Source organism: Capra hircus, chromosome 1, assembly GCF_001704415.2.
Source record: "Capra hircus breed San Clemente chromosome 1, ASM170441v1, whole genome shotgun sequence".
NCBI classification, from domain to species: Eukaryota; Metazoa; Chordata; class Mammalia; order Artiodactyla; family Bovidae; genus Capra; species Capra hircus.
In genome coordinates, this window is record NC_030808.1 from 58,054,101 (window position 1) to 58,069,302 (window position 15,202).

Genomic DNA, 15,202 nt, shown 5'->3' on the forward strand with positions numbered 1-15,202 from the left:
TCCTTGAAAGAAATTAAAGAAAATCTAAATATATGAAAAGACATCCTGTATTCATGAATTAGAAGATGTAATATTGTTAAAATGGTATAATAGACGGAATAGGGCCCCCAAAAGATGTCCATGTTCTAATACTTAGAACCTGTGACCATGTTCTTTACATGTCAAAAGAGATTTTACAGATGTGATAAAATTATGGCGATTATCCTAGATAATGTATAATGTAATTATACATTCTAATGTAATCACAAGGGTCCTTATAAGAGAAAGGCAAGAGAGTCAAACTAGGAGAAGGTATGATGAGGAAAGGTGAGGTTAGAGTAACATATATGAAATGGGGAAGGAGCCATGCCTCAAGGAATGCAGGCTACCTCTAGACGTTGGAAAAGGCAAAGAATGGATTCTTCCTTGGAGTTTTCAGAAGGAATGCAGCCCTGCTGATATCTTAATGTTAGCCACATAAGACTCATTTTAGAATTGACATCCAGAACTGAAAATAATAAATGTGTATTGTTGTAAACCATAATATTGTGATAATTTGTTATAGCAGCGATATAAACTAAAAGATGTGGCAATATTCCTCTAACTGATCTACAAATTCAACACAATTCCTATGAAAGTTTCAGCTGACTTCCTTCCAAAAATTGATAAACTGAACCTAAAATTCATATGGAAATGCAAGGGATCCCAAATAGGAAAAATAATCATGGCAAAAAGAACAAAGACTCTGAACTCCCAGTGCATGGGGCTTGGGTTTGATTCCTTGTCAGGGAACTAGATCCCACATGCCTCAACTAAGAGTTCGCATGCCACAGCTAAAACATCCCAGGTGTCGTAACTAAGAATCAGTGCAGTCAAATAAATAAATATTAAAAAGAAAACCTTCTGGCACTGACATAAGACATATAGATCAATGAAACTAAATTGAAAGTTCAGAAATAAACCCTTACACTTATGGTCAATTGATTTTTGACAAGGATATACCAAGACAATTCAATGAAACAAGAATATTCTTTTCAACAAATACTACTGAGACACTTAGGCTTCCACATGAAAAAGAATGAACTTGTAGCCCTACCTCAGTTCAGTTCAGTTCAGTCACTCAGTTTATGACCCCTCGGACTACAGCACACCAGGCTTCCCTGTCTACCGCCAACTCCCAGAGCTTACTTAAACTCATATCCATCGAGTCAGTGGTGCCATCCAACCATCTCATCCTCTGTCGTCCCCTTCTCCTCCTGCCTTCAATCTTACCCAGCATCAGAGTCTTTTCAAATGAGTCAGTTCTTCGCATCAGGTGGCCAAAGTATTGGAGTTTTAGCTTTAGCACTACCTCAGAACATACAAAAAAGTAAACTCTAAATAGAACAAAGATCTAAATAAAAGAGTCAAATTTATAGAATTCTTAGAAGAAAATAAATACAGGAGTAAATCTCTGTGACCTTGGATTAGGTAATAGTTTCTTAGATATGACACCCAAAGCACAAGTAACAAAAGAAAAAATAGGTAAGCTGGACTTCATCAAAATTAAAACTTTTGTATTTTTAAAGGACATTATCAAGAAAGTGAAAATATAACACAAAAAAATGGAAAAAAAAGTCTGTAAATCGTATATCCATAATAGTCTAGTATCCACAACTATATTAAGAATCCTTCCAACCCAATGATAAAAATAAAAATATCCTAATTTTAAAAGGGCCTTTTTTAATTACATTGATGTTTCTCCAAAGAAAATATATAAATGGCCAATAAGCATATGAAAAGATGTTTAACATCATTAGCCATCAGGGAAATGCAAGTCAGACTACAATGAGATATCACATTATATCCACTAGGATGGCTACAATAAAAAAATTTTACTAGAAAAATAACAAGAGTTAATAATGATGTCAGAGAAATTAGAAACTTCTACATTGCTAGTAGGAATATAAAATAGTTCTTGCTATCAAGCTGCAGTGGAAAACAGCTTTAAAAAGTTAATGAGTTACCTCATACCAAGCACTTCCATTCCTAGATATATACCCAAGAGAATTTAACACACATATCCACAAAAAAAAATTTCACACAAATATTCATAGCAGTGCTATTCATGATAGCTAAAATGTGGAAACAGTCAAAGTGTACATCAAGTATAAACAAATACACTTGGTATATCCATACAATAGCTATGATTATCCAGCCATAAAAAGATTTAAGTACTTTCAATGAGTGGTGCTGGGAAAACTGGACAGCTACATGTAAAAGAATAAAATTAGAACATTCTCTAACACTGTACATACACACACACACACACACACACACATACACACACACAAAAACTACAATGGATCAAACACCTAAATGTAAAGCTGGACACTATAAAACTCAGAGGAAAAACATAGGCAGAACATCCTTTAATGTAAATTGTAGCAATCTATTTTTGATCCACCTCTTAGAGTAATAAAAATAAAAACAAAAATAAACAAACAGGGCCTAATTAAAAGCTTCTGCACAGCAAAGGAAATCCTAAACAAGACAAAAAGACAACCCAAAGAATGGGAGAAAGTATTTGTAAATGAAGTGACCAAAAGGGATTAATCCCCAAAATTTACAAACAGCTCATGCAGCTCTATGTTTAAAAAAAAAAAAAATCAAAAAAATGGGCAGAAGATCTAAATAGACATTTCTCCAAAGAAGGCATGGGGATGGCCAGAAAGCACATGAAAAGATGCTCAACATCACTATCAGAGAAATGCAAATCAAAATTACATACAGATATCAACACACACCAATCAGAATGGTCATCATCAAAGTTTACCAACAATAGGGACTTCCCTGCTGGTTCAGTGGTTAAGAATCCACCCTACAGTGCAACTAGGGATCAAACATGTATCAAACACCTTGGATGTGTGTTTGATCCCTGATTGGGTTGAAGAGCAACTATGCCCCCCCGTCACAATTACTGAGCCCATCACCACAGCCAGAGTCTGTGCACTGCAGCAGAAGACCCTGAGTGCTCCCACTGAGACTGCAAGCAATCAAAGGAGCACTTTTGTAAGTTTACAAACAATAAATGCTGAAGACAGTTTGGAGAAAGGGGAGCCCTCCTCCACTCTTGGTGGGAATGTAAACTGATACAGTCATCATGGAGAACAGTATTCAAGTTCCTTAAAAAGCTAAAAATAGAACTACCAGTGCTCACTTGGGCAACACATATACTAAAATTGGAACGATACAGAGATAGAGATTAGCATGGCCCCTGCACAAGGATGACAGGCAAATTCGTGAAGTGTTCCATATTTTTCTCTTTTTTTAGTATAAATTTATTTATTTTAATTGGAGGCTAATTACTTTACAATATTGTATTGGTTTTGCCATACATTGACATGAATCCGCCACGGGTGTACATGCGTTCCCCATCCTGAACCCCCCTCCCACCTCCCCATACCATCCCTCTGGGATTTTTCCTTTTACATTTCTGTCTATACATTCTATTAATTTTTGAGAGTTTGATGTTGAAACTCCAACTAAAAATCTTAATTTACCTACTTTAAGAAATAATTGTAATATATAGTGGAACTATATGTAACTTTGTTTTGTATTTTTGGAGTCTCTTATAAGTGTGTTATCATACTTTCATAGTTTGAAAAATAAAGAAGAAAAAATAGAATTACCATATGGTCCAGCAATCTCACTCCTCATCATATATCCAGAGAAAATCATAATCTGAAAGGATATATGCACCCTGATGTTCACTGTAGCACTGTTTACAATAGCCAAGACATGGAAGCAACCTAAGTGTCCATCAACAGAGGGATGGAAAAAGAAGATATGGTATATGTGTGTGTGTGTGTGTGTGTATACGGACACACACACACACACACACATAATGGAATATTACTCAGCCACAAAAATGAACAAAATAATGCCATTTGCAGTAACATGGAGGGACCTAGGGTTTATCACACTAAGTCAGACAGAGAAAGAAAAATATGATATCACTCTTATGTGGAATCTCATTTTTTAAAAAGATATAAATGAAACTCATTTACAAAACAGAAACAGACTTACAGATATCAAAAAGAAATTTCTGGTTACAAAAGGGGAAAGATGGGGTGGAGGGATAAATCAGGAGCTTGGGTTGGACACACACATACTACTATAACATAAGGTAGATAATCCACAAGGACCTGCTGTATAACACAGGAAGCTCTACTCAATATTCTGTGACAATCTATATGGGAAAAGAGCCTAAAAAAGAATGAATGTGTGTGTATGTACAACTGAATCACTTTGCTGTACACCTGGAACTAGTACAGCATTATGAATCAACTATACTCCAGTAGAATTAAACATTTAAAAAAGTCTTAGGTATTCATTCATGCTACCACATAGCATTATGCTAACTGAGAGAAGCCAAAGAGACTGCATACAATATAATTCCATTTATACATGAAATATCCAGAATAGGCAGTTTTATAGCAGCAGAAAGTACATTAGTGGTTCCCCGGGGCAGGGGGGAGTAGAGAATGGGGAGTGACTGCTATTGTTTGAGATTTCTTTGGGTGATGATGAAAATGTTCTGGACGTAGAGAATAGTGATGGTTGCCCAACTTTGCGAACATACTGAAGTTGGTTGAATTCTGCACATTAAAGGATGAATTTTATGGCATGTGAATGATCGGAAAATAAATGAATGTGGAAACAAATGGCATGTATGTGCCTACATGTGGAATTGCTGGGTCACATTGCATCTGTAGGATTACTTTTTTGAGGAACTGCCAAATGGGTTTTCAAAGTGGCTGCTCCATTTTACAGTTCTACCAGCAGTGTGTTAGAGTTCCAGTGTCTGTACATCCAAAGGCCCATTTGAGATCCCAGCAGAGAAATCTGCAACAAAGGCTATGGGAACAAACGTAAAATGCTGAGGTTTTTGCTGTCTTAGGAACATGTGTATGTCTTATCTGCAGGTTTCGGAGAAAATCTACCGATGGAAGCTTTGGTTCCAATGATGGTAAGAAAAACCCCTGGTTTCAATTCAAACTGATGTCAAGTAAAAGATAATATCCCATCTGGTACTTCTGTCTCTCTGACTTCTGTGATTTCCAAATCCTCTGTTGATTCCCATCCCCCCAGAGTGGTCTAATCTATAGTCTTTCTACAGAAAGCAGAGTTAGTAAGAACCAATCATGTAACACTGTATAAGTTTTGGGTGTACAACATGATTCTATACTTGTATAGATTGCAAAATGATCACCACTAGAAATCTAATTAACATCCATCACCACGAGTGAAGTTCCTCAGTTGTGTCCTACCCTTTGCGATCCTATGGACTGTAGCCTACCAGGCTCCTCCATCCATGGAATTTTCCAGGCAAGAGTACTGGAATGGGTTGCCATTTCCTTCTCCAGGAGATCTTCCCAACCCAGGGATCGAACCCAGGTCTCCTGCATTGCAGGCAGATGCTTTACCGTCTGAGCTACCAGGGAAGCCCAAGATGATCCATCGCCACACATAATTTTTCTTGTGGTGAGAATTTTTAATATCAATTCTTTTAGCAACTTTCAAATATGCAATACATTATTATTAACTCTAGTCACCATGTTTACAGTATATCCCCAGGACTTATATTTTATAACTGGAAGTTGGTACCTTATATGTGTCCTATTTTCTAAAAAGCCTAAATCAGCATGAGTTACTTAGTGTTGACAAGATCAAGAAGGCTCTGAAAATTAGCTCAGAGCTAGAGGTACCCTTCAGATGGCAAGCAGAAATGAATGAGTGATCCAAAAAATAAATAAATAAAGAGGCATCAGTTGGATTCATGTGGCTGCAGGTAACAACAAAGTTTATCTCAAACATACTTAAACAATAAAGAGTGTTTCCTCTCCCTGAAAGTTGAGCAAAAAGGGTGGGCTTCAGGATTCACTGAATCCAGTGGCTCAGGTCCTTTTGCCTGCCATTTCCCTGGTTCTGCTTTTCCCCCAGGGCTGGTGGTGAGGTGGGTCCTCACTGACAATGTCCAGAGGGAAGGGCTTTTTCAGAAGCACCCAAAAGCTTCTTTCATGTTTCATTGGCGTAGAGTGGATCATACACTTATTTCTAAACCAGTCACTGCAAAGGAATCTATTTACCTAAGATCAGTCAAGCCTGCTTATAGAATTAGGGTTAGGTTATCCTTCTCTAGGATCAGGGTTTCTCAAACTCAACACTACAGTCAGATGATTCTTTGTCGTTGGGAGCTGCCCTATACATTGTAGGATGTTTAACCACATTCTTCACCTCCATCTATTAGAATTCAGTAATACACTCCCTCCTTTTGACAACAGAAAATATCCCCAGACATTGTCAAATTTCCTCTTGGGAGCAAAATGTTCCCCTTACTCCTACCCCCAACTGAGAATCACTGACTTAAAAATGTGGGTTGCCAGGCACAGGTGAGAATACAGGAACAAAATCCTAGCTTAGTTAGAAAATAGAAATGTTCATGCCAAAGGGCTTTGAAATTAGGAGGAAGTAGACGGTTAAGCGTCTGTCTACAATGTGGGAGACCCGGGTTCAATCCCTGGGTCGGGAAGATCCCCTGGAGAAGGAAATGGCAATCCATTCCAGTACTATTGCCTGGAAAATCCCATGGACAGAGGAGCCTGGTAGGGTACAGTCCACGAGGTCACAGAGTCGGACACGACTGAGCGACTTTACTTACTTACTAAGGAACCTTTGGGAGAAGACAATGGCACCCCACGCCAGTACTCTTGCCTGGAAAATCCCATGGATGAAGGAGCCTGGTAGGCTGCAGTTCATGGGGTCGCTAAGAGTCAGACACGACTGAGTGACTTTACTTTCACTTTCATGCGTTGGAAAAGGAAATGGCAACCCACTCCAGTGTTCTTGCCTGGAGAATCCCAGGGATGGGGGAGCCTGGTGGGCTGCCATCTATGGGGTCGCACAGAGTCGGACACGACTGAAGCGACTTAGCAGCAGCAGCAGCAGCAGCAGCAGCAAGGAACCTTTGTGGGCTTCCCAGGTGGCGCTAGAGGTGAAGAACCTGCTTGCTGATGCAAGAGACGTGGGTTCCATCCCTGGATCAGGAAGATCCCCTGGAGGAGGCATGGCAATCCACTCCAGTATTTTTGTCTGGAGAATCCCACGGACAGTGGAGTCTGGTGGGCTACAGTTCATAGGGTCACAAAGAGTCAGACACAACTGAAGTGACTGAGCACGGATGCATGAAAGGAACCTTTGTCATGCAGAGAGGCTATGGGGAAAGACGGCGCATGCCCACTGGTGAGACAAGATTCAAGTGCTCCAAAAAAGAGCAGAGAAGACAATCTCCATCCTAGGAAAGAACCAGTTAGTGACTCTTGATCATAGGAAGCAGATCACTGAGAAACCAGTCTGGAGCAAGAGACAGAAGCAAGTGAGGGATTTTACCTGTAGTCTAATGTGAGAGATTCAGGGGAGGAAATTCTGGAGAAGAGCAAGGACACAGAAGGGCCAGGATCAGGGTGCCCACAGAGGTTACAGGAAGTTTAACTGAGCTCAGAGATATAGGAAGTGCCCTGGGGGCTAGAGCCTAGAAAAAAATGCTAGGAGCAGAGTCTGAAAGAGGGGATCCCACTAGACTTGGCCTGTTGGCTGCCTCAGTCAAGGTGGAGCTAGACATCAGAGGAACTGGGCCTGATGCTTTCACCTTAGGTGTGCCTGAGGTGGAGGAAGTGGAGCCAGGTCCCTACAATTCGCTGAACAGTTGGCATCTCTTAATTACATAACAATAGGACGGGTGCATTTGGAAAATCTGTTAGCTCCCTTGCATTTGTTTTTCATTGATTTATCCTGCAGTTTATAAGTCTTATTTGAAAAATGTTGACACTGGCTCCAACTGAACTAAAAAAGCAAAAGAATTTCTTTCATACTTCATGGGAAGAAGGGGAAGATAAGACCTTGGAGCCCAGATGAAGTGGAAATAGTGTTTGTAAAGAGAAGCTTCGGGCAAGAAGGGGCATGATTACTGTGGTGTGACTGGATGGACCCCGTATTCTCCATTGTCACTTAAGACAGGGGCCTCTCTGGTGATCTGAGGGGCACCAGGCAAGCCTCCATGTTCTAGAAACATTTCCTTCAGGGACACAGGAGCCTGGCAGGCTACAATACATGAGTCACAGAGAGTCAGACACGCCCGAGCAACTACCATTCTCTCACTCAGGGACTCTGTCAGTGGAGAAACCCTACACTTTGCATCACTGTTAAAGAGCCTGTTCAGAAATTCAGTTACCACCTTGAAAGAGAGACAGATGAAGCGTCACTTGCAGGCCTCTGGGACACGTGAGCTGTCACCATGATGCTGCCTGCAGCCTAAGAGGAGGGTACTTTCTCAAGAAGGGGAGCTGGACAAACCTGACAAGTCTGTAGACTGAGGAACCAAATGACCAATCAGATCCTTCCCTGGACGGAGCTATTACTGAATCAGCCTCCCAGCAGAGAGCAGGGTCTGGCAGGGAGAAGACAAGCAGTGTGCTGAGTGCAGAGGAGTCGTGGAGGGGGTGGGGTGGGCACAGGCCGTCCTCAGAATCTGTAGTAACGGGTCTCAGCTCTAGTATTGACTCTCTGATCGATTTTTCCAAATTTCCTTGATTTTGTTGCCTGTTTGTTTCTTATAGAGGAATTTTACTTTTACGTGCTTAAAAAGATGGGCGGCCTTCCTTATTTTCTCCTTAACTTTTGGCATGTTAATACAGCATGACACCAGCTGGAACAGGTAGCCAACTGGCTTAAAAATGAAACCTCACAGCAGCTCATTCACATCATTTCTGACTCCTTCTTAGCTTCCAGCCTTCTAAGGCAAGAGACAGAAGGGGGCAGGACAGTTATAAATGTGAAGTCCCTAAAGGAGTCAAGCCTGCTCAAAATGAAATGAAGTTTTTCTCCTCGCATGGAGCAATTAATATAAAAGGCAGGCAGGCAAGCATATCCTATTCTAAGTTAGCAAAGCAGACAGATGGCAAAGGGCTCACGTGTAAAGAAAAACATACCAGAACAAGTTTCCTCATTAAGATGAGCTCATTCACAACTTTATATGTTTGCTTATTCCCAGCCAGAACATCTCAGTCTGTCCTATAAACTGGTATATTGTGTTTAATTCTGCTTTCTATGTACCATACAGTTAAACAGAAATATGGCTTGCCTTCTGGGAGCATCAATCACATTTGAAGTTTGGGAGGCAGTACTTTGGTTCTTGCCTTTCTAGACATTAGAAAAGTTAACAGAATATTGTTATCCCGTGTTGGCCAATCTCCTATTTAATTGTGCATATAAAAGTGCACAGGTTTGAAACAATTGTACTGCATAGAAAATTCTGATGCTCTTGTCCATCACAGAATTGTTGGTGTTGTGATTGCTTTGGAGTGCAAGGGACTGGGGACCATACTGAAACCAGGTCCTGTTCAATTGTGAGCCAGAGTAGAGTGCAGAAATCATCCAAGTCTGAACAAACCTACACAGCTGGCTTTTCCTTTTTAGTGAAGTTGTTGCCTAACAAAACAGTGATTTTGTTTGCACTCTTGCTTTGATTTTAGTTTTCACATTTTTTTTGCCTCTTTTGATCACACACACAAAAACACTTTGCCTCCCACAGACCACTTCAACCCCCCACCATGGTGGAACTCAAACATTATCCTACGCATGCATCTATTTCCCATACCAGAGGGCTTCCTAGGAACAGAAAAGATCTGAAATTCTGCGGTTTATGCTTTTAGTATCATTTTCATTATTTGCACATGTAATATTTTTTTTAATTACACTGTAAACAAGGACCTAAGTTAATGATTAAAAGAAGGGAATTTAGGCTTGAAAAGGGGAAAAATGTGAAAGATACTAAGGGAAATGTGAAAATTACATCACCTAAGGAAGAGACCAGAATGGTGGTTTCTGTGAGAGTTGCCTGCCCTCCCCCCACCCCACACACACACAATGACCTTGATAGAAAGAAGACACTATAAGGAATTACAGGCAAGCAGCAGCAGCCCAACTAAGAAACAAATATTGTGCTTAGGTGCCTTTTTTGAATATATGAGTGGAAATGCAAATATGCCTCAACTCCTTGTCTCTTTTGAAAAATGAGCACTATAAAAGCAACACACTCGCTGCCAGTTATTCATACATTAAAGGAAAATCCCTTCCTTTTTTTTTCAATTAAGAAGATAAATTTTAACTGAGATCAGTGCAATGAACCATTATCTATCCACTATCTGCGTGATTCTGGACAAATGACTTGATCTTTCTGTGCCTCCTTTTTGTCATCTTTAAAATGATGATAGTGATAGTACCCATGTCACAAGGTTATTGAAAAATGAATGAATTCTTGGAAAGAACTTAAAAGAGGGTCTGACACACCCTGCTGTCACTACTGCTGCCTAACGTTTATCAGAAACTTACTGTGTGTCAGACACTATGTTAGGCAGCAGTAGTGACAGCGGTCGTAGCAGCAGCGAGCGCAGCAATAGTATGGAAGCCTTAGGTGCAGTACTAGCGGTGGTGGTAATAGTGGTCATAGTACTTGTTACCCACAGTAGTGGCGGCAGCAAAGTGCTCTGCCCAAACGGCAGCCAAATCTGCCCTTGGCCAAGGACAGTCGGTCAAACTGTACATGGCATCTTCCCATAATACTCTTCTGTGCTCAAAAGATTTAATCTCTCACTCTTAAGAGTCTGAAAGTAACCTGTTTCTTTGCCTTGAAGTTGGATGAAAAGCACAGATGGTGTTGATACCATGTTACATATTTATGGGTAAGCCCAAGAAAAGCCAAGGAACATCTACTCTCTCTAAATAGTAATAACTATATCAAGGAGTCTCCAAGCCTAGGAACAATGCCAAGGTCCATTGTGAGAGCCCTGGGAATAGCCTTGCCTGCCAGGAATGTTGCATTAGCCAGAGGCCTTGCTGTCCAACTGAGCTGGCTCTTGGCTAGGCTACCAAAAGGAGGGAGGAAATTGAGTCTCCAAGGCTATTGCTTTGTTCCTCATCACTGGCTAAATGTTTTGAACTTAAGATTTAATTATTTTTTCTCCATGGAGGAAAGGAATAGACCCACAAAGAGTAAAAACATGATGAAGCCTACAGATTGGCTCCCCAAACTGTGAATGTTTTTACTGTCCACCAGTGGGAATGAAGTTTGAAAGCTGGATGAAAAGAGCTGATTGTGACAAATAAATGAATTGTCTGAGGCTTTTGGCTCTTTTACGTGTGTTGCATACTGTAGCATTAATGTAAAGAATAACAGATGATATTTTCAAAGAAGAAATGGAAATATATTTGCAATGAGAATATACACTATCTTACATGTCTTCATTGAAAATAGATTTCTCTGCAAGAGTACAAGACACTGACTAGTTAACTCACAGACTTCTTCACCTGTAGTGTGATACAAGCAATCTCACCTCTCAGGAAGAAGACACATGATGGAAATTCCCACCAGCCTGACAATATCCCAGATCCTGACAAAGCTTAGGAGGCAGCAGAGAAATGTTCTCAGGTGTCTTCACAAATGATTGTGGCTTTCCGGAAATATTGTGGCACTAAGTCAGAGTCAGAGAAACTGCCTAGATGCCTGTGTCCTTTTTGTGTCCTCTTTGTTCAGCTCCTCCTAATTCTCAGAAGTGGACAAACTCAATGGGAGAGCATCTTTTCAAATAAGCAGTGAGAAGCGTAGGAGGCAGTTTTCTCTGGGGCTTTCCAAACCTCACTGGAATAGTTTGAGGAGCACCATCTTAGAAATATTTTTCTCTAACTGCCAACAGCCATTCGGCAACAGACACGCCTATTATATCTCTGAAAAAAAGTGAAAGTGTTCATCGCTCAGTCGTGTCCAGCTCTTTGTGATCCCATGGACTGCAGCCTGCCAGGGCCCTCTGTCCATGGGATTTCCCAGGCAAGCATACTGGAGTGGGTTGCCATTCCCTTCCCCAGGGGACTCTTCCTGACCCAGGGATCGAACCCAGTCTCCTGCATTGCGGGCAGATCCTTTACTATCTAAGCCATCAGGAAAGTCCATTCCATCTCTGTGTTATGTCCCAAATAACCCGTATTCCTGTACATAGCTCCTGTAGTCACTATTGTTTGTTCCAAGGAGTGCAGTAATTTCTTTCCTGTCAGGGCTAACCTTGTCTACAGTTCAGATCAGTTCAGTCGCTCAGTAGTGTCCGACTCTTTGCCACCCCGTGAATCGCAGCATGCCAGGCCTCCCTGTCCATCACCAACTCCTGGAGTTCACTCAGACTCACGTCCATCGAGTCAGTGATGCCATCCAGCCATCTCATCCTCTGTCGTCCCCTTCTCCTCCTGCCCCCAATCCCTCCCAGCATCAGAGTCTTTTCCAATGAGTCAACTCTTCACATGAGGTGGCCAAAGTACTGGAGCTTCAGCTTTAGCATCATTCCTTCCAAAGAAATCCCAGGGCTGATCTCCTTCAGAATGGACTGGTTGGATCTCCTTGCAGTCCAAGGGACTCTCAAGAGTCTTCTCCAACACCACAGTTCAAAAGCATCAATTCTTCAGCTCTCAGCCTTCTTCACAGTCCAACTCTCACATCCATACATGACCACAGGAAAAACCATAGCCTTGACTAGACGGACAGTTAGGGTACTGCTAATGGTTAATGGCTGTGACAAATAAACCTATGAATTACAGTGCCTTAATCACAGAAGTTTATTTCTGGTGTTTATGTTCAGGGGGTGACCTTTCTCACAGTGATTCCAGGACCCACACTCCTTGTGATTCTGCAGTACTGTTAAGCAGGAATCAGCAACATTATTTTTTTTCTGGAAAGTGCTAAATAGTAAATATTTCAGGCTCTGCAGGCCTTGGAGTCTCTGTCACAACTGCTTCTCTTTGCCTTGGTGGCCAAAAGTAGCCATAGCCAGACTCAAATGAGTGGTTGTGTTCTGGTAGAGCTTTATATACACTTAAAATCTAAAATTTCACCTGTCATAAAATAGTATTGCTCTTCTGATTTTCCTCCAACCATTAAAAAAATTTAAAACCATTTCTAGTTTAAGGGTCATGCAGGAACAGGTGGCGAGCTAGATTTGGCCTGCAGACCATAAAATTGACCTGCAGACTCCTTATATTAGAGTGAAAAGAAAATCAAACTATTTAGAGTTGTGTCCTTTCATTCTAGCAACTAGACAACAAAGTGTTTACCTCTTTGTTTTTCTTTTTAACAGGCTCTGGAAATATGTCGGTGTCAAATCCCATTGCTGCCAGTACCCCTGAAGGGAGCAATTATGGGGCAATAGGTATTTTTACAATGAGTCCATTCATGGAAGTGTCTCCTGATTCTCCCAAGAATAGGATACCAGTGGCTCTCCAGCCACTAATAACTGTGGAAGTGGGCAAGGCGGTCATCATATAAGATTAATTGACTGGGTGATCTGGAAGTTTCCTTCCAGCTTTTTTTCTGGTTCTATTGATCTGTTTCTTGAGTCTGCTAGCCACATTCAAGCAGAATTTTCTGTGACCATTGCTGTCAACTCCTGTGGGTTTTTTTTCATACCCAGACTGAGTGGAGGGTGTGGAAAATGCGTCAAGAGTCTGATGTCAGGGAGCCCAACATCGATTGACCCATTGTTTCATTCTCAGGTTTCAGTGGAGTAAGGGCGCTCAGAAGATGAGGCGGTGCAGCAGGTGAACATGACTGAAGCCTAGCAATCCTCCATTTGGGCTAACTTCATAATTGAACCTGCTCACTGCCACCCAGTCACTCACATGGCAACCCCCAGGCTGGTTAAGTGGCCTGAAGGGGACAGAATTCTGATCCCTGTCCTGTTAGCATTGGAGGGCATTGATGCTTCCACACACTTCCATGATGCTTGCAGGTCTATGAATGGTGTGCTTTAAGCTATCAGTATAGAGGGGCTGGGAATCCTGTATTCCTGCCCTGTTATTCTGTAACTTTGAGAAGCATGTGGGCTCAGTGCCGGAGACTTATTTATGGCTCTGCAAGAACAGGGTTTCGTTGTTTTTTTTTTTTTTTTTTCCTTTAACCATCTGAACAGAAGAAATAAAAGTGGAAGGTAGGCTTGGCTCATGTGCTCATTAAGCTGCACAAATTCCCATCTGCTCTCGGAAACATTCACAGGAACACAAGGATTCTTCCTGAGAATGTGGTTTCCATTATATAATCACAGATACAGCATGTGGGGGATTTCAGTGTACAAATACCTTATCCATGAGAAATGTATAGCTGCTGGATATGTGGGTGCTTACATATACATGTGGTAGATGCTATACATAAGTACATGCATGTGTATGTTTATATATTTATGTTCATATTTCAAAGTATGAAACATGAAATATAAGCACATTATCTTTGCATCCAAAGAGTTAACAGAGCAGATGCCTTTATATTTTGTATTCAGCCCTAGAAATAGGTGATTTAAACATAAAAATAGGAGACAAGGAAAATCAGAAGTCCATTGAGGAAGAATTGAGAGAACATGTGTTGTGGGCAAGGAGTTGGTTTTTACCAACACAACGTGTCGAAGAATGAGTCAGCACTGTGTTTTGCAGAGAGAGAAAGAGATGGGTTCCATGGGTTCTTCTCAGCTTGGGAAGGCAGAAGGGTCTCCTCTGTTTCAGATGAGTCAAGCTCCAGTCCTGGCAGGCAAATGTCCTCCTCTGATGGTAGACAGCCGTGCCAGTCAGACACTGACAGCTCCGTGGAGGAAAGTGACTTTGACACCATGCCAGACATTGAGAGCGATAAGAACATCATCCGCACCAAGGTACCTCTCTCTGCCTGGCCATACCCTCCGGAGGACAGAAAGTTCAGGGGTCAAATACAACTTCAACAATGCCTCAATTGCCTTTATATATATATATATTTTTTTTTCTTTCTTTCTTCAGGGGAAGTCAAAGTTCTCAGGGGGCTTTTTAGATAAAGTTTAACTACCTACTAAAAGCAATACTCAGTTAATTAACACTCCTTTCTGGAGGGAAAAAGTGACAACAGTAAAGAGAACAGAGCACACAATGCCATAATGCTCGTGGCATTTAACGTCAGACCCACTAAAATGCTCATGGGTCTGAAGTGGCTGATTATGGACAGAGATGAGGAAGGGTTCCAGCCAGGTGGAAGAAAAGATTCCACTGAAGGGTGTACTTGGAAAAACTCCCTGGTTCCAGACATAAAATGCTTCAGGAGTAAAAGCTCACTTCTTTCTGATTCATA

At 41.2% G+C, this 15,202-nt stretch overlaps 1 protein-coding gene across 3 annotated transcripts in view; it reads left to right on the forward strand.

The window, feature by feature from the left end:
- Positions 1-15,202, forward strand: part of SIDT1 (SID1 transmembrane family member 1) — a 106,645-nt gene that overhangs the window by 62,399 nt on the left and 29,044 nt on the right. For all 3 annotated transcript variants that reach the window (XM_018038422.1, XM_018038492.1, XM_018038468.1), the window contains exons 10-12: positions 4,947-4,990; positions 13,197-13,268; positions 14,611-14,756. In XM_018038422.1, the coding sequence (XP_017893911.1) occupies positions 4,947-4,990; positions 13,197-13,268; positions 14,611-14,756 (262 nt within the window). The remainder of the gene's footprint in view (positions 1-4,946; positions 4,991-13,196; positions 13,269-14,610; positions 14,757-15,202) is intronic.